The sequence below is a fragment of the Poecilia formosa genome, unplaced genomic scaffold (assembly GCF_000485575.1).
Source record: "Poecilia formosa unplaced genomic scaffold, Poecilia_formosa-5.1.2 Scaffold30, whole genome shotgun sequence".
Lineage (NCBI taxonomy): Eukaryota > Metazoa > Chordata > Actinopteri > Cyprinodontiformes > Poeciliidae > Poecilia > Poecilia formosa.
Window position 1 is genome coordinate 187,608 of NW_006799969.1, and position 21,252 is coordinate 208,859.

The 21,252-nt window shown below is 39.7% G+C and overlaps 2 protein-coding genes across 2 annotated transcripts in view; both read right to left on the reverse strand.

The window, feature by feature from the left end:
- Positions 1–1,849: 1,849 nt before the first annotated feature.
- On the reverse strand, positions 1,850–4,218 carry foxa2 (forkhead box A2). Its single transcript, XM_007549107.2, has 2 exons — positions 3,906–4,218; positions 1,850–3,243 (listed from the first exon to the last, which is right to left on the reverse strand). The coding sequence occupies exons 1-2, from the start codon at positions 3,975–3,977 to the stop codon at positions 2,041–2,043; spliced, it is 1,275 nt and encodes a 424-aa protein (XP_007549169.1). The 5' UTR covers positions 3,978–4,218; the 3' UTR covers positions 1,850–2,040.
- A 12,230-nt stretch (positions 4,219–16,448) lies between these two features.
- The window catches only part of prkd3 (protein kinase D3), a 47,855-nt gene continuing 43,051 nt past the window's right edge, over positions 16,449–21,252 (reverse strand). Inside the window, exons 17-20 of the mRNA XM_007549109.2 lie at positions 20,332–20,430; positions 19,386–19,653; positions 18,156–18,241; positions 16,449–18,045 (exon numbers count right to left, since the gene is read on the reverse strand). Of these exons, the coding sequence (XP_007549171.1) occupies positions 17,872–18,045; positions 18,156–18,241; positions 19,386–19,653; positions 20,332–20,430 (627 nt within the window). The 3' untranslated portion in view covers positions 16,449–17,871. The remainder of the gene's footprint in view (positions 18,046–18,155; positions 18,242–19,385; positions 19,654–20,331; positions 20,431–21,252) is intronic.

The following is a 21,252-nucleotide window of genomic DNA, read 5'->3' on the forward strand; positions in this document are numbered from 1 at the left end:
TGTGTGTGTGTGTGTGTGTGTGTGTGTGTGTGTGTGTGTGTGTGTGTGTGTGTGTGTGCGTGTGTGTGTGTGTACTCTTCCTATATTCGGGCATAGCCTCCACTCCATTGTTTACTGGCTTTGTTTATTCGCAGATCACGCTGTTTAAAGTGCGATCTGCAAAGAGGGTCTGGAGAATAAACGCACACTTTTGGCCCCTACGTGTTCAGAAGTTCGAAGGGGTGACGTTTGGGCTATAAAGGGGGCAGAAACTGTCCCCGGCCTTGGATTTGAGTTTGTGACGGTGGGACGAGCTGAGGGCGGGGGTGGTGGTGGTGTTGGATTCATGTAGACGACAGTCAGCCTTCCTTATCTAACAAGAAGGGAGGGTCCCGCTACTTTAAAAATAGGGAGTAGACAATGGAGCCCCCAGATTGTGGGAAGAGAAGTTAGAGAGCATCACATTCAGGCAGTTCAGTTCCCCAAATCAGGCCTCCTCTGCAGCAGCTATTCTACTGCACTGCGGGAGGTTGTTCTGTCTGACAATGACACTTAATCTTATTCACTGATCTAAACTTTGCAATGTGTGTGGGGGGCTTTGGGGAGAATGGAAGACATGTCAGAGTGGGAGACTGACAGGCCTGTATGGTGTTTGACTGGCACACTGTATGTGGGGGAATTTGAACGCTTGATTAAATATCCTTATAGCGAATCAGTTTTACCCTGAATTCGCAAGCGTGTCAGTGATGGGCTTGCTTTCTGTTACTTTCTGCGAGGTACCCACGATTCGTAGAGGTTTTTTTTTTATGAAAAAAAAAGCAAATTATTTTAGGTAAAGAACTAATTTCTCTATGAATTTTAATGGCATTCCTTCCAGACGAAAATGCAGAGTTGTTGATAGGTTAATATCTCCGTTTCTGTTTGGGATTAATGAGCATATATTTGTTTTGTTTGCATTTCCTGGGAGACAAATTGTGAGCATTGTCTCGGTTTTATCCTGCAAAGCTATTAATCCCTCAGCTGAAATTATGGGCCTTATTAGGAAAGCATCGTGGCGACAAAAATATTCCACAATTTAGAATAACTTTGAATAAACAAAAGTAAGAGAGCCACACACGTATAGGCATAAGTAATGTCATCTTCGGTTATTTATTTATTTGTGTTTTTTTTTGTTTGTTTTTTTCATTTTTTAGACTTTTCCATTAAGTTTTAAAATAAGCTTAGCAATAAAAAAGAAAATATGTTACAAGTTTTCTTTATTGAGCGATAAAAGATGTTTTTTTAAAAGCGTTTGAAAAAAATATTTTTAGCTTTTAAGATAATTTTAAAGCAAAACAACGTTTAAAATGTTTTTTAGCCATTATTGTTTAACATTTCCAATACTGTCTATGTTATGTATGAAAATATATTTTTTTTCAGTTTTTTTAAAAAAAAACATAGACTTTTGTTTGTTTATATTGGAAAGAATGTTTCATAAAATAGCTATGAAAACCCAAAAATTATTCTAATTTTGGCTGTGATAAATGTCCTAATGCCAATAATAATAATAATAATAATAATAATAATAATAATACATCATATTCAGAAAACAAAACCAATAACACTTTAATATAGATTCTGTTCTTGTCACTACAAGAATACACATATACAAGCCATAAATAGGAATTACACAAATGATTGAACAAATCCTGTGATGCATTTAAGTTCATTTAGAAATCCCGATGAGCGGGTGTCAACTATCTTACAGCAACTTGTTGTTTTATCTTTGGGGTCCAGTCCTGAAGCCGAACAGATCTCGTCACATTTTCACCTTTTTTTTTTTTTTTTTCATCTTCCTAATGTAAGATAACTCTTTAAAAGAATTTTCACCTTTTTTTTTTTTTTGTCATCGTCCACATCCTCTCCTTCAAAATAAGCAATTAGGTTACTAACAAACTTGACAACTAAAACGGTGGCAAACGTCAAAAATATCTGAAATACATATTGTACACAAAGTCTATATTTTTTCCGTTTTTGTTTTTTACAAATGTACAAATCTAAGGTGAGGAGAGTCCACAGCGTTTACGAGGAGTTCATGATCGGCCTGGAATAGACACCCTGGTAGTAAGATGTGTCGGGTATAGACGCAGAATCCAGGCCGGCTTTCCCCGCCATGGGGCCCATAGAAAGCGCCCCGGCCATCGGGGAGCCGTATCCGGAGTAGTGCATCACCTGCTCATAAGTTTTCAAGTCCATTTTGTGATGATGATGCTGCTGCTCCGAGGACATGAGGTTATTGATAGAGAACGGGTGGTTGAACGAGTAGTGGTGCTCCGGCTTTAGATGGGCTTCGTGCGCCAGGACGGAGTGATGTTGCGACATGAGGTGCTGCCCCTGAGACACCGGTGAGGCGGCGGCGGCGGCAGCGGCAGCGGCGACGTGCTCCGGGCTGAGGGCCTGGCTCGCCTTCATGTCCGACAGGGACCTTTTGTGGTCGCTGGAGGAAGAGTTGGAGTGCGGCGACTCGTTGCCGTTGCAGCTCTCCGAGCTGCTGTTGGAGGAGCCGGCGTCGCCCGCCTTTCGCCCGCCGTCCTTCAGCGACATCTTCTTTTCGCACTTGAAGCGCTTCTGCCTCCTCAGGTAGCAGCCGTTCTCGAACATGTTCCCGGAGTCCGGGTGGAGAGTCCAAAAGGAGCCCTTCCCGGGTTTATCGGGCGACCTGGGCACTTTGAGGAAACAGTCGTTAAACGACAGAGAGTGACGGATCGAGTTCTGCCAGCGCTGCTGGTTCTGTCGATAAAAGGGGAACAGGTCCATTATCCACTGGTAGATCTCAGCCAGCGTCAGCATCTTACTGGGAGACTGCTGGATGGCCATGGTGATGAGGGAGATGTAGGAATAAGGGGGTTTGGCGTGTGTGTAGCTCCTGCGGTAGGTCTTGGGGTCTCTGGATCTGTTGATGTTGGACTGTCCGTAAATGGGGCTCATGGCGTTCATGTTGGTGTAAGAGGTGAGAGCGTTCATGGAGGCGGGCTGCGCGGTCATTGGGCTCATGCTGGGGCTCAGCGCCGCGCTCATGGCCGTCATGCCCGCGCCCATGCCGTTCATCGCTCCGGTGCCCGGCGACATGCCCGTCATGGAGGGGCTCATCCCGGTGTTGACGTAGGACATGTTCATGGAGTTGGCCGTCATGTTGGCCGTGGTGCTCATGCCGGACATGCTCATGTAGGTATTCATGGAGTTCATTCCCAGGCCGGTGTTCATGTTGCCAACCGAGGTGTAACACTGTCAAGTGTGGAGGGGGAGAGAGGCAGCCATGAGTTTGGCACAGTCAGGAAAGAACATGATCAATAATTCCTACACACAAAAGTGTTGTTATTATTAATTAAATCTGATGTAAATCTGATATTATTTAATTAAAAATAATAATAATAATCAAGTATTAACAAAAAAATGTTTTACCTAGAGTAAAACATTTAAAAAGAATTCAAATGTTTATCAGCATAATATGACAAATAAAAGAAATTATAGTAAAGCTATAAAATGTTCAAAGGCTTTACAAAGCTTCAAACAGCTCTTCTCGTGCATCTGCAACACATGCAGCATGTGAACCAATTGCCATTAACCTAAACCAAACACCACAGGTGTTTATTGAAAGTAAACGTGGCCAAAAATAAATAAATAAATAAAGGAATAAATAAAAAATAACAATAATCAGTTTTAATATCCGCATGAAAAGTTTCCTCCCCCACCCCCACCCCCCATTACATGTCAAGCAAGTTTGTTAGGATAGGATAGCGCGCTGTGCGGAGATGGGGGAGGATTTGGAGGCGCCTCAAGTCAATATTTGATCACAAAGTTAATATTATCTCAGGGCTAATATTGAGTTGTATAAAATGGGATCGGCTTTAGACCGGGGAAAAAATATATATATTTAAGGTACCCACCTCGGGCTCTCCGTAGTAGGTGCTCCAGTCGGTATGTTCGTGTCCTTCCATTTTAACTGCTCCAAGCATCATGGAGGACTTCGACAAAGCGTCTCCCAGCAGAGGAAAAAGCCAAAAGTCTCTCTGGTAGCAAGTGACAGGGGACCAGTTAGTGTGTTCGGGTCGCGGTCCGTTCCTCCGTGAAGGACTTGGTGTATGTGCGTCCTGCGGAGCCAGCCGTGATGCGCCCGTCAGAGGCTGGAGTCCAAATGACGCTCCGCGCTGCCTGTTAGCGCTGTGATATAAGCTCTGTGCGCCAGGCAAGCCTCCAATCCCTACTTCTACGCCTTGGGCCCTATTTGAATAATCTGCTCGCACCTAGGCGTGAGACTCCTCAAGCTTCCCCCTCCACCTCTTTCCACCCCACCCCCCTCCAGCCCCAATTGTACACCTGCGCTCACTGAAAAGAACAGTTTCATATGAAAAGCTTCATTATAAACTAATCTTATTGTAGGGGTAAAAAAAAAAAAAAAAAACGGGAGGTGGGATGTATAAAAAGGAATGTTTGATGCTTTTCATTATACGCACATCCTCCAGCGGATTTATTCCACTTCATCTGTGCTCAGATCATAATCCATTTATATTATGGTGCGTTTAAGGAATTTAAGGCGGCAACCTGCATGATAACTGTTGATTATTTTATACCAGCAACACAAAAAATAAATAAATGGAAAAAAAAACACGAGGACGCTTTATACATAAGAGGGGGGATCTTTAAACAGGAAACCTAAAAATGAAATAATTTTGATAAAATTTAAAAAGGTTAAAAAAATTGTAATAATATAAATCTTTGCGCAGCTGTTTCCTCAAAGGTACTTCGTTCGAAACTAAATGTGTCGCTTTGAAGTTATATTGCTACTTTACTTATAGTTTGCATGAATGGCAATAAAATATTTCACTTATTTTTATAAGTTCTTTAGAGAAACGGCTTTGTCTAAACTGTTTTATGTTTGATTTAAAGTCTAATGAATGTGTCAAATTAAAAATAAATAAACAAATATATATTTCTATTTATGTATTCCAGAAATTTCTGTATTTCTCCCCGAATCACTGAATTATTGCACTTATTATTATTTTAAAAATCGTTTTTAATTAATAAGACACAGCTTTATAGCGCCCTCTGTCGGATGACACACTTCATCTGTCTTCACTATTTCCTCTCCAAAAAATCATACAGCTTATCAATCTACTTTGTGCGAATTTGATTTCAGTTTTTGACATTAGATCAATGCACAAAAATAATTTATATTTTTATGTTTGACCTCAGACATTATTAAGCGGCGTTCTATTTCCTTAAAGGAAAGCAATTGGATCTATCACAACCGAGCAATTTCAGGCCGTGGGCTGCAGTTGAATAGTCTATTTTCTGTTTGTATTGGTCTTAGTGTGGGGGGTTTTAAATAATGGGCGTTTGCTTAATGTGTTAATCTTCTATCAGAAAGACTCCGGAGGCCCGCAGTGCTAAAGGGCCCCTTAATTCTCGCAGCCCGTACAGTATTTGTATGAAACAAACATCCAGGTGAGGCTGCGGAGCGGTGTCAGCCACGTGTCGGTGGTTGTACATCTATTTGACTGCATATTTACGCAAGAGCATAACTATCAGCATAGAGCCCCCATTAGTAAAAGCGAGTAAACCTGTAGTGTTGACGAGAGACCAACACAGTCTGCTTAACTTGGAAATGAGATCATGAGAAAAAAGCTCGCTGTGTTTGAGGATTTGGGATTGCACCGGCGGGGAGCAGGAGATGGAGAAATCTGCCGCTCCTTGTTTTGTCTTTGGCTGTTGTCAAACGTCAAGATCCACTTGAAGTGTAAAGATTTTAATATGATTTTTACACGATGATAATGAACATGTCCCATGTTTTTTGTTGTTGTTGTTGTTTGTTTTGCTTTGGGTTTTTTTTTTTTTTTGTTTCTTCTTCTGAGTCAATGCAATGGTTAGGCTTAACATTATGCAGAATATATGGTACATATTTTTGAATTTAAAAAAAAAAATTCCTTGTTCGTGCCAATTTTTCGCTTGCGTAAATTCACCAAAATAGGTCGCAATCGTGTGTGAATGCACGAACGCACACAGCTGTTTGCATTTGTTACACAATCGAGGAATCTATTAAAGAGTGAGAGAGAGAGATAGAGAAAAAAAAAATTACAAAAATAACATTATCTACCCATGGGTTAAAAAAAAATATATTACCTGTTTATTTTACGGGTATTCATGTATGGAAACGTATTTGATGGGAACGTTTTATATTTTGGTTGCACAAAACTTGTATAGTAAAACTTTTCCATGACCTTTAACGACATAATGTCCCCGAATGAGACACGTTGCTAATAACAGGTTAATCATCAACCTGCCAAAGTCCTCTCACATGGGGTGAAGGACACATTTTAGATTTAGCCAAAAAACAAAAAAATCCTCACACAGGACCCTCCAGTTGCTCCATCTCCCTGTTTGGCATTTCGTCTTTCCCTCTCTCTGTGATTGATGTTTGCCTTTATATTAGTCATTCCCCGAACTGTAACTGAACTGCTGAACTTTTCACATGAGATGCAAAAACGTTGACCTGAATATGTTTAGGACTAGAAGAACTTCAGCCTGTTTGACTTGACTGTGTTTAGGCTGCTTTTCATTTCACTGAATCACAGCTCACTGTTTGTTTATTCAATGCAAGCGTGTCACCAGAAGCAAAAATATTATTGTTCTTTTACAAATTCGGTTAAAGAAAAGTAGACAGCAATAGTAAAAGATAGAGCCTGTGCCACCATGAGCTACAGCTCAAAAAGGTGATGATGGTGCGGAGCTTTAGATTAACCAGTGGCATTTTAGGTTTGCATCTAAAAAGACAGTCCATAATATTTTAATCGTTCATTTAGGTTAAGTGAGTTGCAACATTTTATTTAAATGTATAAAGAAATAGATATATGATTTTTATGTTCTCTATTGCTCCTTTTTGGAATGTCTGACCTTGTACTAAGCTCATATTTAAATGATTCTAAGACTACATCTTTAGGTAAGAATCAATAGTAACAGTATATTAAAATGAGAAGGAATACATTTTATGAAAGGTACAAATACGTGCTCAAAGCTCAAAGCAAATTTGGTCATTTTTTTCGCTACAGAGTTACTTGAGCATCAAAATCAAACTCCACAAACTTCACAAAACTTCTGAAATACAGTTTTGTCATTTGATTTTAATACCTCACCCCAAACTTAACTTGCATATGCATTGCTTTTCCTGAAAGCAACTGGGTTAAATTAATGATTTGAATCGTATGATTTATAAATTCTCTTTTATATTTGTAGTTCCTAAAAAAAAAATAATAATAAATAAATAAAATAAAAAATACTGCATTAGGTTTTGAGACCAAAAAATAGTAGCTGAAAGTAACTTATGTTTTAGGTTAATGCTATAAAAAGAGTAGGTTAAAATATAATAACACACAAATTGAATTACTAAAGAACTAATATATGAATTAAAGAAACAGAATTGTATTCTTGGTGACTGTCTCTCAGTCACTGTTTTTCTTTTCACCAGACAGGCCCACATCTTCCACGATGTTCATTCAAAAGTGATGGGAGTTTCTTGATTACCGATTGTTGTTGGCTAGTCTGTCGTTCAGTGTTTCTTAGCCAAATTCACTGTACAACTCAACTAAAACTCAGGAGCTACTTTCCATCTGACCTTAACTCAAATTCAGCAACTAGCCAGATTGAGACATACCTACTAAAAGTACTTTTTGAAATTTGGAATGTAAAATCACATCCAAAAATATGAAACATCAATAATATGGGGGAAAAAAATGCATAAACGTTTATGTAGAAATATATATAGCTAGTTGGCCTGTCTGTTAACATTAAGACTAAAATGTGACTGTTGTGCCAAGGTAGCAATCATGCTAACTTCTTGATGAAAGGGCAATGCTATCTTAAGTAAACAAACATGTCCCTGGAGTGAACTCAAAAACATTAACATTATTATACAGAATAATTTCACCATATCACCTTCTTTCTTATTTAATGAGGAGGTTGAGTGAAGCGAAAAGTTTAGCGAAAAGATCCGGTTGCTAGTTCAAAATTGGCAGCTCTTTGAAGTTCAGAGACTCCTTCTTGTCTCTTCTCTGACTCAAAAACTAGGCCGACATTTTACACTCGTTTGGTTTGAACTTTGCAAATCAAACATTGTGCTAACAGCACAGATCCTACAGGTCAAAGAAATAACAGTTCTGTATGTGTATGAGAATACAACAGTGCATTAGTTGAAGGTGGCCTTTTGTTGGAGTAAAAACCACCTAATGATTTTTTTTTTCTCATTATTATGGTAAGCCCTGCAGACTTGCTTGAAGGTGTCAGCACTCAGACCTGATTGTTGTGTCAGATTTGCCACTTTCCTGACCAGTTAGCTTCTATAATGACCCATGTTACATTTCACGCATTCAGGTGTCATTACTTCTTTAATTACAACGAGGAAAGCTAGTAGGGGTAGAAAGTTTAATGAGTCGGTTAAAGAAGCGAAAAGAGCAACACCTACGCCAACAAAAGCCCTTAATGGAAAATTGCTGGAGCTTTCTTGGGTTCAGGGAAAATTGGGAGGTGAAGACAAGGTGATTTCTGCTCTGTGAAAGGAAGGAGGATCTCTTCAAGCATTCCTTCAAACACCCAGAAGTAGTTGACAAGAATGTGTTAACTTTTCTTTTTCAACCGAAAATAAAAGATCCACTTTGAATGACCCATTTTTTTTCCTTCCGCGTACACAAGGTCACGCAAAACATCACAGTGTGAGGGGTTAAGCGAGTAATTTGTCAAAATAAAATTAATAATGAGAGAACCTTCCTTTGGAAAGTGCTGGAAAAAAAAAAAAAAAAAAAACTGCCAACCAACCTGCCTGTGGTGACAGTAAACATTCCAGAGCTTGGCTGCAGTTTGGACTTGCCATTAACTGCCACAGCTGTGACAACGCCTGTTGGCTGCAGGTTTGCGGTTGGCCACACCGTGTTTACCTGGAAATGAATCTGAAAAGCGTTCGGACTGGGAAGGCACACAACCCAGCAGGACAAAAAAAAAAAAATGAGAGTACTCATTGCAGTGAGGGGCAGTGGGAGGGAGTCCAAAGTTATTGCGGTTGCCCCAGTGGGTCGGGATGCAAACACAGGCGTAAATGCACTAAGGATATCCTCAAATAAGCACCTTTTGATATTGAGAGGAATGCGGGGAGGAATGTCATTTGATATGTTTTATGTTGACTGTATCCAGGGCATTGCAGATTCAATACTTCTCCCTTGTCATGTTAAGGGATCAGTGTTGACTGCTGCTCTCCATCTATCAAACAAGGTGACAGTTTATCTGTTAGACCACAGGAGTAGACTGAAGAAGGCTGGATCATGAGAGATGAACAGATTAGATGACACTGAAGTATGCAGCTCTGTCACTGACATCTAAAGCAGATTTAAATAACTTCATGGAGTTTTGTAGCATATTTCTTCATGTTCTTTTTCTCATTGATACGCAGAAAATATTAGTTCCCTACTTGGCGACTCTACCCTACCAAATACATTACCAAATATTCAGAGAATTTGATCAAGAACTAGTTTAAATACTTCCTTAATGCCTCAACGTCATACAATTTATGAATGTACTTATGAATCTATTAATTACAACAATGTGTGAAAGTATTGGGTCATCCTTGATATATTTATGTTTTGCTTCCAAGGGGCCTTGAAAGTCTTTCAAAGATTTTTTCAATAATACTTTCAATAGTTCTGTTTTTTTTTGGCTAAGATTCCTATGAGCCTTTGCAAAAGTATTCATTACCCTAGAAAACTTACATGTACTGTCACATCACAAGCACAGACTTCAATGTGTCTTTTTAATTGTATCGATCAATTTCTCAAGAGTAACTATTCTGAAACCTTTAGTTGCGATTAGATTTAGATATGTTCCTTCTACAGTAGAGTTAAATCATATGGCTAAATCCCCCCCATCACCATACCATCCATCTCTGCAAAAGCCTTACGAGCCCTTTTACAAGCCATTCGTTTGATTCATGTGTTTTGGTGAGGGGATGCATCAAATGGTACAGGAAAGTGGCTCTTGAGGACCAGAGTTGGACACTTCTGCTGTAGACCAACACAAACAGAATAAAACTCTAAAGGATACATGGTTTTCAAAATTTTCTGCAAATAAAAATCTGAAAAGTGTGTCATCTATTTATATCTGAGTTATCTATTATATCTCTGAGTTAAGAAAGGCTGTTGAGGTACGCCTGCTGATTTTGCACAACTTTTCATGCATAACCTTAGATGGCGATTAGCTCTGAATACCACATTTTAAGTCTTTGTAAAAATTTTCGATTAACTGAAGCCCAGATTGTGAGTGAACTATTTTAGCACATTGATGTGATTTGATCTGAATCATTCATCCGACTGTAGTTTTGACTGTGCACTGAGCCCAGAGTCGTTGGTACATCTCAAGCACTAATGTCAGCTTCAACCTCTAGACTTTTACAGACAGTTTTGTTTTTACATTTTTTCTACATTTAGCTGTATCCATCTTCCCATCAACTCTGACCAACTTTCCCAGCCATGGTGAAGAAAAGCATCCTCACAGCATGATGCCGCCATCGCCCCAATCTGCTACAGGACTGGTGTGATAAGGGTGACGTGCAGGAATAGTTGTTCATACATAGCATTTTGAATGAAAATCAGAAAGCTCAATTTTTGTCATCTTTGCAATATTTCCCTCCAAGATTTGTAGCAAACTTTTAATGAGATGCGATATAGATAGAAACTTTATTCATCCCTTTGGGATTTACCCTCAGGGAAATTGTAGAAATACATGACTTTCTTTCTACAATGGCTTTGCTCCTGCCAGCCTTCTATCAAAGCCAGTTTGTGATATATACAATTACTCTGTAATGAACAGTGAAATTTATTTTTTAAGCACTTTCTGATTGAATCTGTCTGGAAAAAAAATCAACTTCATACATCTATCTGATTTTAAAGTAGCTCTAAAATAAGACAACTTACATGTACTGTGTGGCCCAAGTCACTTGCTCTGATGCCTTGTGATGTCTAAAACTTTCTCAGAACCACAGGGAAGTGTATTGGAGCAAGAAGGTTTAATATCATCAAATCAGCACATTGTTATTCATTGCTGGACCAACTGCAGAGTCAATACACATTTAATCACAGACTGAAGGCAATTAAAAACCGAAGGGGAGGGCAGTGGTGCTATGTTAATTAAAGAGCCAGGCTCCCATGGGAAGCTCTGCGGCTAAATATCACTACAATCAAGCCCACCCAATAATCCATGATGAGCTATTGCCATTCACACGCGGCCACCACGCTGTCAGATTCTGTCTGCGCGGACAAGAGAGCAAACCGGGCCTCATGATTAAAAAGTTGTGAATCAGTAATTGTCTTCATAATGCTGAGTGTCTCTGGGGACAGGGACAAATGGTGGCATCCTCTCCATGACAGAATAATTATTCAGCAACCCTAATCTTATTTTGATTTAGTTAATGGGGTGCGAGAGATTGCAGCGAGTTCAATATGGTGGATTGCAATAATCACCTTGGTAAAAAGCACACATCTCTTGTCATCTCAAAGTGCTCCCTGTCCCCCCCCGCCCCCATCAGCCACAGAGGCAGCGAGTGAGGCAGGGTCACATCTGCTGCTGTGTCTTATCTGTATTCCAGACTGAGGGGGAAATTCAAGTTTGGGATTACCTCTGACTCCTGAACCCATCTCCCGCGCTTTCATTACACTTCACAGAATACCAAAAACATCTTACCTACCTTGACATCTGTTGCTTTTTTTTTTTTTGTCCCCACACACATGAGAGAGGGAGAAATGAAAATGCATTTCTGGTCTACATTACTGCAGAGTGGATAACTTGAACTGTCATCCTTCTCCCTGCATGGCCTGAGAGCCCATCCATATGCAGATGGCTAATTTGTCGTGTTTACAGAGGAGCAGAGGGAGGTGGGGTGGGAGAGTCATGGGGAGGCGCTGCCTACGTGTCACCCCAGGAGCCTGGTGTTAAAGCCTGCCCTTCCAGAGCAACAGCATAAGTGTCCAATCTGTGTTTGCTTATCCGTGGACTCTGACGGCTGAGTCCTGGGCCGGGGCCCATAAATTGCGCCTCCTTTACAGGGGCCCTGACAGCTAACAGGCCATTGGGAACTGGGGTCCAACGACACAGCCTCTCAGCAGATTAGCACCTCATCAGCCTCCTGCAGCTTCGAACAAATACTATCCCTGCCTCCTTCAAGATACAATAGGTCTGTGGCAAGAGAGTGCCACCCCTGAGCCCCCACCACCTCTACAGGCAGTTAGAAAACTTCCTGATTTGGTCTTTTTCTGGGACCACAGCTGCACTGTGGAGCCCTTCCCCAGCCGCGGAGCCCACCCCTGCTCCAATTGGCAAGATGTGTGTGTTTCAGGTGAGCAAATATTGCCACTTGCCTGAGAGTTCAATGACCGACCCTTTTAGGAGGAGAGGGTGGAGGAGGAGGGTTGCGTATTGTGCCTGGGTGATTTGCAACAGGCATGCATGGTGAATCACACAGCAACCGGTCGGAGGGACGGGTCAGGAGAAATTTCAAGGCACAGCTGGAGTCAAGAAGTCAAACACACACCTATGTGCCCCATCTGCATTTTTACCAAGACCAGGAAACAATTCAAAGCTTTTAGTTTCTATCTCTAAGTGAAACAGAAGATGCTCTGCCACACACTGAGCTCTCATCTTTTTTTGTCCACAGGAAAGGCTGGAAAGTTGAGGCGTCTCATTTATAAATGTTTCTTATTATAACAATGTTTGACCAAAATCCTAAACTTTGAAGGCAACGTCATTTTATTTGTGTGGCACATTTCAGCAAGTGGGCAATACAGAGTGCTATGCATGATTAAAAATAAAATAAATATAAAAAAAAAAACAAGCAAAACTAAATGCTACTACAATATAACAGACACCGAATTAGTAGGAAATAACAATGACCCTTTTTAATTTTCTCGCAACCACTGTTTTACTTTGCTCTTCAAAGCTTTCTGAGAGTCTTACTGCTGATGCATCTAGAGAGCAATGAACACATGAGTGAAGAGTGTCGTACAAAAGGGTACAAGAAGTTTTTTGTTGTTGTCACATTACACTATTACAGCATCATTTTGAAGAGGAAGGAAAAGTACATTTTTCCAGTGTTTTCTGTGACTGAAAAACGTTTTAACTATCTTGCAGAGCCACCTTTCACCACAATAACAAATCTCCTGGTGTATGTCATCGCTCACTTTACACATCTAAAGTTTCTCATTTTTGCTCTTTCTCAGGACAACACCGAAGTCCTGTCACATTCTACGGAGAGTAACCCAAAAATTCACAACTGGATGAATACGCACTGGCTTACATCATTCTATTGAATGTTGTATGTTTCATGCAGACGTTGAGCCTCTGCCCCAGTCTCGACTCTTCTTCCAGGACTGGGCTGTAATTCAACCCCATCCAGCTTCCCAGTCTCTGCTGAAGATAAAAAAAAAATATATATATATATTACTTTCAACAGCGTGTTTCCTCATGCGAATAGTTCTGACACACATTTACATGTAGACCAAAAAGTTTCATTTTGCTCTCATCTGACCAGAATAACATCCTCCACGTGTTTGCCTTGTCTTCAGAATAGCTTGTGGTAGACTAGCTTCTTGAAGCTTTCTATCACCACTGCTTGCAACTCCTCCACAAAGACCGAGTTTGTGGAATGCATTTCTCGACAGATTCAAGGGGAGGGAATACTGTTGCACTGCATAATCAGCTCCAAGCAAAGGGAAGGAGAAATGCTCGGTCATGACAAGGCCAACAAATACACATTGTGCACATTGACAACATTATGTGATAGTATACACTTTTCATAAGGAAATGTTACATTGCTAATTAATCTCAAGATTTACATTGAAGTCAGATAATTTAATGACTCTCAGATTCCAGATCATGGCTAATAGACAGCCTTATGAAGTTAAAAGGTCACCGGTTAAACGGCACACCAACAAGTCTCTCAAACAGAACAGAAATGGACCAGCTTGGGTAAAGGCTACGGGCCTGTGGCTGCAGCCAGCATCCCGTTGGGTCAGAAGATGATGTGTCAGTGTGGACTGAGGACTGCCTTGATCCCCTCTGGAAGTCAAACACAAGTGTGGGTATAGCCATGTCCTGGGAGGCCTCCTCTGCCATCACAGTGAAATGGAACTGGCCTGCAGAGCAAACAAGATCTCTCCCCATCTCATCCCTCCAGCCCAGACCAACCTTGTCTGATTGATGGCTTTTTTTTTTTTTCCTGTTGTTCTGTTTGTTTGCTTGCTTGTTTGGTCTGCAGCCAATGGATATCAAACATATAGGAAAGGAGGGAAAAGGTGGATATGGAGAAAGGGTGGGAGGATAAGGGGGCACAACACAGACCTCCCTTAGAGTTCTGTGTGTCCTGACGCGAAACCTGCCGAGAATCTACCGAGCAAAGCTGCTCAACAAATATACCCAGAGCTCAAGATGAGGGGGACAGAATAAAGGTCACTTCCTGATCCCTCCATTCTCATCTTTTAGTCTTTATATATATATATATATATATATATGTGATGTTGGAAGATGTATTATTTGGTGAATTAAAAAAAGACTTATTTTATGTGGCTGGTAACACTCTGCTATTTAAATTTATGCATAGGAAACATTCCGAAATATTCAATAGGACCAAATTGTCTCCGTTTTTATACTGTTTCTACTACATATGCATTGGAAAAAAAAAAAACAAAAACATATAGTGACACCTTCTGGTAGCAAACAGAACTGTGTCCTTCCTGAAACGCACGGTAAAACACTGGAACATGTGTTCTGTGCAAACATGGCCCCCCAAATACAAGATTCTTACTTGAAATTTGAAAAAAAAAAAAAAAAAAAAAAAAAATCAACATATGTTATAATACATACATCAAAAGAGACAAATGTTTCAAATGAAAATGTTGTAATCACAGTTATAAGAATTTGCTTGCCGTCTGGGCTGGTGTGTGTAAACACTCTCTTAGTAAAGCACCTCTTTATAAAGCTGCGGTCCGGAAAGAATGTTGATTATTGGGTGGGACGGGGTCATTTGGAAGTTAAGACGCTACCCCAAAATTAAATTGAATTTAGACAGGATTGGTACTGTTATAATTTATACCAAATTCATTGTAAAAACTGCAATAGTAGTTCAAATTGTTTTTTTATGCAGCTTATTAACTATGTTTGAATTTTTCAACCACAAATAGTTGAAATTTGTAAACAGATGACTTTGTACAGTTACTTTGTGTTGAAAGCTACAAGCAATATCTGCAGTAATAATTTACACTAAAAGAAAGACATTACATGCAACTCTTCAAAGTGATGAAATTTGTCATGGTATGCTGAAAAGTTTATATGCTTTCCAGATGCAAATTGTTTGGTTTTGTCTTTGATTCAAGCTCACAGAAGTAGATTATGTTAATGCACTACTTCTACTCAAAAGTATGGTGAACCTTTACACCTCCGTTTAACCAGAAAAGAGATCCATCTCATCTACCCTTCCTAACATTCAACCTATTCTCACATATTTTTTCTCAAAATATAAAAAATAAAAATAAAAATCTGCAACTCTGATGAAGAAGTGTCGAAAGGATTTAATTATTGAGTGTATTTAAATCCCATGAAGAAATAATTGACTGTGCTCACACTTACTGGCACTTGTAATCCCTGTTGAATTAATTACGTGTCTTTGGTTGATCAGCGTCTGGATTGTGCATCCATGTTGCTGCCATTTTGCAAGTCATATTTCTATTGGAACACATCCAAAAAGATGTGAAAAATGTTTCTGTCCCAGGTGTTTTAATTTGAGCTGTGCAAACTGTGAGGTCCGTCATGCTCTGAGGTGCTAGTAGCATAAAGCTCTTCCTTCTTACATTGCATTTTTATGGTTAAAACATGAGAATAAGTGTTTCGGTTTCTGATAAATACTTACCATAGAGAAACTCTGTTCCATATTTAAATCAAGAAAAAGTTATTTTTTTTTAACATTTAATTTTAGAATAAAGAAAAAAAAATAGTTTTTTTTTATAATTCTACATTAATGGGAAATAAAGATTCTGATCTGATAAAAAAATAAAAATAAAAATCAATTCAGTTCTAGTTTAGTTCTTTTGTAGAATGATCAGAAGTTGCATCGCCAAACAATGGGTTCATTCAAAATTACAGTTGGCAAACAAGGCATTTTAAACAACACTTATTGGAATCAAAAAAAGTATTTTTTTTTAATAATGAGTGATTTCAAAGACTTCCTCGAACCCCCTTCTTCTCCTGTCAGATCTCTTTTGCCGTCATTACTCCTCCTCCGTGGCGAGCAGCTGGCTCTGCCGACTCCTCGCTGTGGCGCAACAATCGCATCCAGCTTCTCAAAATGGGCTCTGCTGTCGGAAACCACAACATGAAGACTCTAACACACATAGTTCAAACTCCAGTTGTTTACTGAATATGCATGGTTTGATTTGCTTTAATTAAGAACAAAGTGATTTTATTGTTTGTTTTATTTCATCAGGTAAGTACTGAAATATACAAAACACAGACACCTGCCAATCCAGTGGCAACAAAAAAAAAAAAGAAAAAGAAAATGGAAAAATGACATAGAGAAACTGGAACATTCTCCCAAACCACACAAACAGAGCACAAAGTATAAAACCAGGGTATAAATTCCTGAATTTAGCTCCGATTATACCCAGTTGTATTTCTATTCTGTGGAATTTTTTTGAATTTTGCAAAACATATTGTAGAAATGCTCCAGAGAGGATAACAAACGAGGCCTCTGGAAACTTTATTCAGATATCTACAGATGCCTGCTGAGCAGCAAAAAAGTCTTTTTCCAGAATTTGAAAAAAAAAAAAAAAAAGTTATAAAAGGCGAGAAAGATAATGCAGAAACATGGGAGCTTGTCTTAAACTCATCTTTGCATTTGCATGTCCAGGGTTCCGGTTTGCACAAAGAAATTCACAATGTTGAATAAATAAAACAGTTTGGAACAACGTTTGAAACCGATTTTCAGACCTTTTTTTTCTGCAGGGGTAGGTTGATCATGCTTTCACACTATTAGCTGCCACTGTCAGACCTGAAAACACTGATAATACCTGCAGCTAATTCCATGTGAGCTGCAAAGACTTTCTGCTGATTGCTTCGACACTTTGCACACACTGGAAATGTAAAAAAAAAAAAAAAAGAAAACGTTTGCTTTCTCTAGCAGCGAATAGTGTTTCTATTCAGTTGCTATTCTTCATAGTTGAATAGTGCAATAACCTACAACAATTAGTAAAATACATGACAGAACAAACGTATGCAGGTCATGGTTCCAGTTCATGCCGAAGGACAAACAGCTCTGGAGAGAGCTCATTCTCAGACTGTTACTCCCTTGTGAAAGGTGCCTTTTACTCCTGATGTAAGACGGCTTTTTGTCTCCTCTCGTACATCAAGACCGCTGTTCGTGACGAAGACTCGTCAGCCCTATTACATATCAGGTTGAATTTTGGGCTTGAGTTTGTCTTAAAGAAAGCAACCAAAATCAGGTAAATCCAGGGAATGTTTAACAAACTCTACAATAAGGAAGAGAGGACAGTCCTCTTTGCTGACAGTCGTTTAATGCGCTTCTGTGACACGCATCTTCGCCTCCTAATCGCGCTACAAAGTAAGTTGGGTTTTTCCCAATCTAAAAGCTCCCGGTGTGAAGCCATCCACTCGGTCAGCTTTGCTCTGTTTCCACAACAAACAGTTCTGGAGGGAAAACCTGCCGCTCCAAAAGCATTTTTTCTTTTTCTTTGGTTTTTTTTTTTTTTTTTTTTGGCTTCCAAAAAGTCTTCTTTCCTTCATGTGGATGCACAACGCAGTAAAGCTCATTCACCACTAGGGGTCCTCGTCCATGTCATCCAGGTTGGGAGCCATGATGAAGTGCTTGGGGTACGGGAGGTTGTGCTCGTCTGCGTACTCCTCCCAGCGCGCGTCGTCACTCTCGTGGGTGATGTAGCGCTCGCCTCGCCGCGTTTCGAAGTCCCTGAGGTCCAGCCATGTTTGGTAATCCTGGAAAACACGCTCAGATTTAAACCTCTGTTGACGTATTATAACCCGTCAGTCTGGCAACTTTGTGACATGGTTGTTTAGAAAAAAAAAAGAAAAATAAATTGTGTCACCTGTAACCAGGGATGGCTCAGACACTTGTCCACGCTGTACCTCTTCCTCATTTTGACTTGGAGGAGATTGTTGATCAGGTCTGTGGCTGTGGCAGAGACACACATTGATCAGACTTAGACATTTTGCAAAAGAATTCACAAATGAATATGTTCACAGTGAAACCACAAACAGAAGTGAATTTTATTAGGATTTTATGTCGAGTGGAAACAAAAGGATACTTGGGGAATCAAAATTCCAATTGAGAACAGAATTTCTGGTATTAATTTAAAACCCCTAAAAAAAAAAAAAAAAAAAACATCTGAAAAAAAAAAAAAAAAAAAAAAACATCTGGTACGTCTGCATTCAAAAAAGATATAATTAGTAAACAGACTTGATTTGTTACAGGTGGAGATGGAAGAAACCAAGTGATGTCCAGGGCTCTTAAAATATTTTAATTTAAAAATCTCAGAATTTTTATGACTCGATCTAAGATTTTCCAGCAGTTGGTATGACATAATGGGCTTTTCAGTCAAAAACAACCGCTTATCCTGGTTTTAGTATTGTTCATTTCAATTGTTCATTGCTTTCATTTTCATAAAATATAGACTTTTACCTTTAAGATAATATAAAAATATGTTAAAGAGAAAAGGTTCCATAGTCAATTTTTAATTTTCCATACTTTTTAGTATGAATCCTTTACCTTCATTTTCACAATTATGCAATGCCTTGTGATAAATGCCAGCAAAAAAACTTTTAAGCTTGCAGTTGTAGTGCGGTAGATGTGAAAATAAATAAATAAATAAATCAAAGCACTATAAATACTTTTTATAGACACTGCACATACAATGGAATCATGTCATATTTGACGCTAAACAAACATTTTCACACATAGCTTACAGGGTTTAGTGACCTTTACAGGGACACTTTGAGATAAAACAAAGAACCTGAGATTAGCATCATCCTGAGTTGTGAACTGTACGTGGGAGGAGTTACAGCTCGGACAGTTGAGAAGAAATGAAAGTGATTCATCTCAACCACAGACATTGAAAGTCGAGCTTTAAAAAGTTGAGCTGACCCAGACATGTAGGTGGGGAGGGATAGTTCATCTGAATTTCAGTTTGACACTAGAATACAGGTGCAACCAGGCTGGCAACTATTTACAGAGGTGAAGACCAGAATAAATTAAGCTTTGGTAAATTCCAGCAGGAAGGGAGAGAGCGAAAGAACGAGGCTGCTCTTTGTCTTCCTACCCTCTGCAGAGATGTCCTTCCAGGGTGTCGGGGGGTACATGAAGGCGGCGTTCTGGATCTGATCGTTAATGTCTTCGTCCTCGTTAAAAGGGAAGGTCCCGCTTAAGCTGACGTAGACGATGACACCCACTGACCACATGTCTAAGGATCTGTTGTAGCCTTTGCTCCTCAGCACCTCTGGAGCCAGGTAGGCCGGGGTGCCAACGACTGACCGCCGGAACGACTTCTCACCAATGATGCGTGCAAAGCCGAAGTCGCACAGCTTTACCTGAAAAACGACATGCACCGTCAGCACACATATGCTGACCCATTTTTATCTAATTTGTGTGTATTTTAGAGTTTATGGTGACATGTACTTTATCACAGATCCTCTACTGTGGATAACAAGAGGCAATAAGCACTTTCCCACATATTCAGCCTTTCAGAAGGTGTTTTAAGAGTTTTTGGGGGGATTTGGGTGGGTTTGGCTGCATTTTCTTTTGTTTGCAGCACAACCCATGTAGCAGTACATAGTATTCTTATATAGGACCTAACTTATGCATCATCCATCAACTTTAATGCTTCTCTTCTCAGAAAATAGCTATTTGGAAGTGTTCTTGCACTTGTTAAAAATCTATTACCTGTAAACATTATTTTTGGTATTTTCACAGTTTCATCATAAGCAATGGGAACACATTGTGTCTTTGTGATTAACACTTTCCAGCTTTGTGCATGAGAATCTAATTTAAAATTCATTATTTAATGCATAAAAGGTTTATAGATCATATTTAAAATGCCACAAACCAAAAAACAAACAAACAAACAAAAAAAAAAAACATTCCTCTTCTGAAATTCAGTGAAAAGAGGAAAGAAAGACCTCTGAGCTTTTTATTTTTAGAAGTAAAGCAAGCATGCCACTATAAACCCAAAGAGAATAAGAAATGCAAAATATATTTATCGTTGTTACCTGTGGAAAAGGCTCTGCAGAGGCCAGTAGTACATTTTCAGGCTTCAAGTCACAGTGAACAATGTTTTTGAAGTGCAGATGCCTCAAGGCCACCAGGATCTGTTGAAAGCACAAGTTCAGTTAGCACACACACACACTCAACATAAACATAAGATACTAACCATGTAAACTACAACTTTATCGTTTAAATACTGATAAAACTGACTGTATTTTTGTGGAATAAAATCGGAGTCATAGGCACACAGATGCCGTTAAATATTTCCACATTGCACAGCTCATCTATATTCACCAGATCCTTGCATAAGCTCCCGCTGCACAAATTCCAGCCTGTGGATCTACACCAAAACCACAATCCACTCGGTCCCCCAATCCCGACCCTGGCTCGAACAAAAGTCCTTCTGGCCACATCTGAGCCAGGCCCCGCTGCAGCTAATGGGGCCGTGGTTAATGGCCCTTGCTGCTGTTTGGGACCCAAAACCTAAGCAGACCCCAGGGCCCGCAGCTCCTCTAATTAGGCCACAAAGCCACTAGCACACTGCAGGCTGTAATCGGCAGCCAGGCAGAAGGCGGCGATGCCGTGTGGACCAGTGCCATATAAAGACCCCCCACCCCAATCAGGCCACCACAGCAAGAATAAACAGCAGCAGAGGGTCATCACACCCAGACACAGGGGAGAAAGATCAAGAAGGACATGAAGGAAATTGATATAAAAACATGCACACGCGTGTTGAGAAGAATTGAAACTTACATAATATAAAACATGACAGTAGATTTCCCTGAAACCTTTGGATTTTGTAACAATAAAAAAAAACACAAACTGCATTTTATCTTTGATTTTCTGAGAGGAAACACAGTTGAGCAGAATCATGAAAGAAAAATTTTACACAAAATTTAAAAAACTGTGATATGCATATGTATTCA

Bases quoted from the DNA above. Each gene is read 5' to 3' on its own strand.
- foxa2 (XM_007549107.2), bottom strand. From the start codon at position 3,977: ATGATGCTTGGAGCAGTTAAAATGGAAGGACACGAACATACCGACTGG. The intron at 3,244-3,905 runs GTGGGTACCTTA...CACACTTGACAG, and splicing joins CCTACTACGGAGAGCCCGAG to TGTTACACCTCGGTTGGCAA.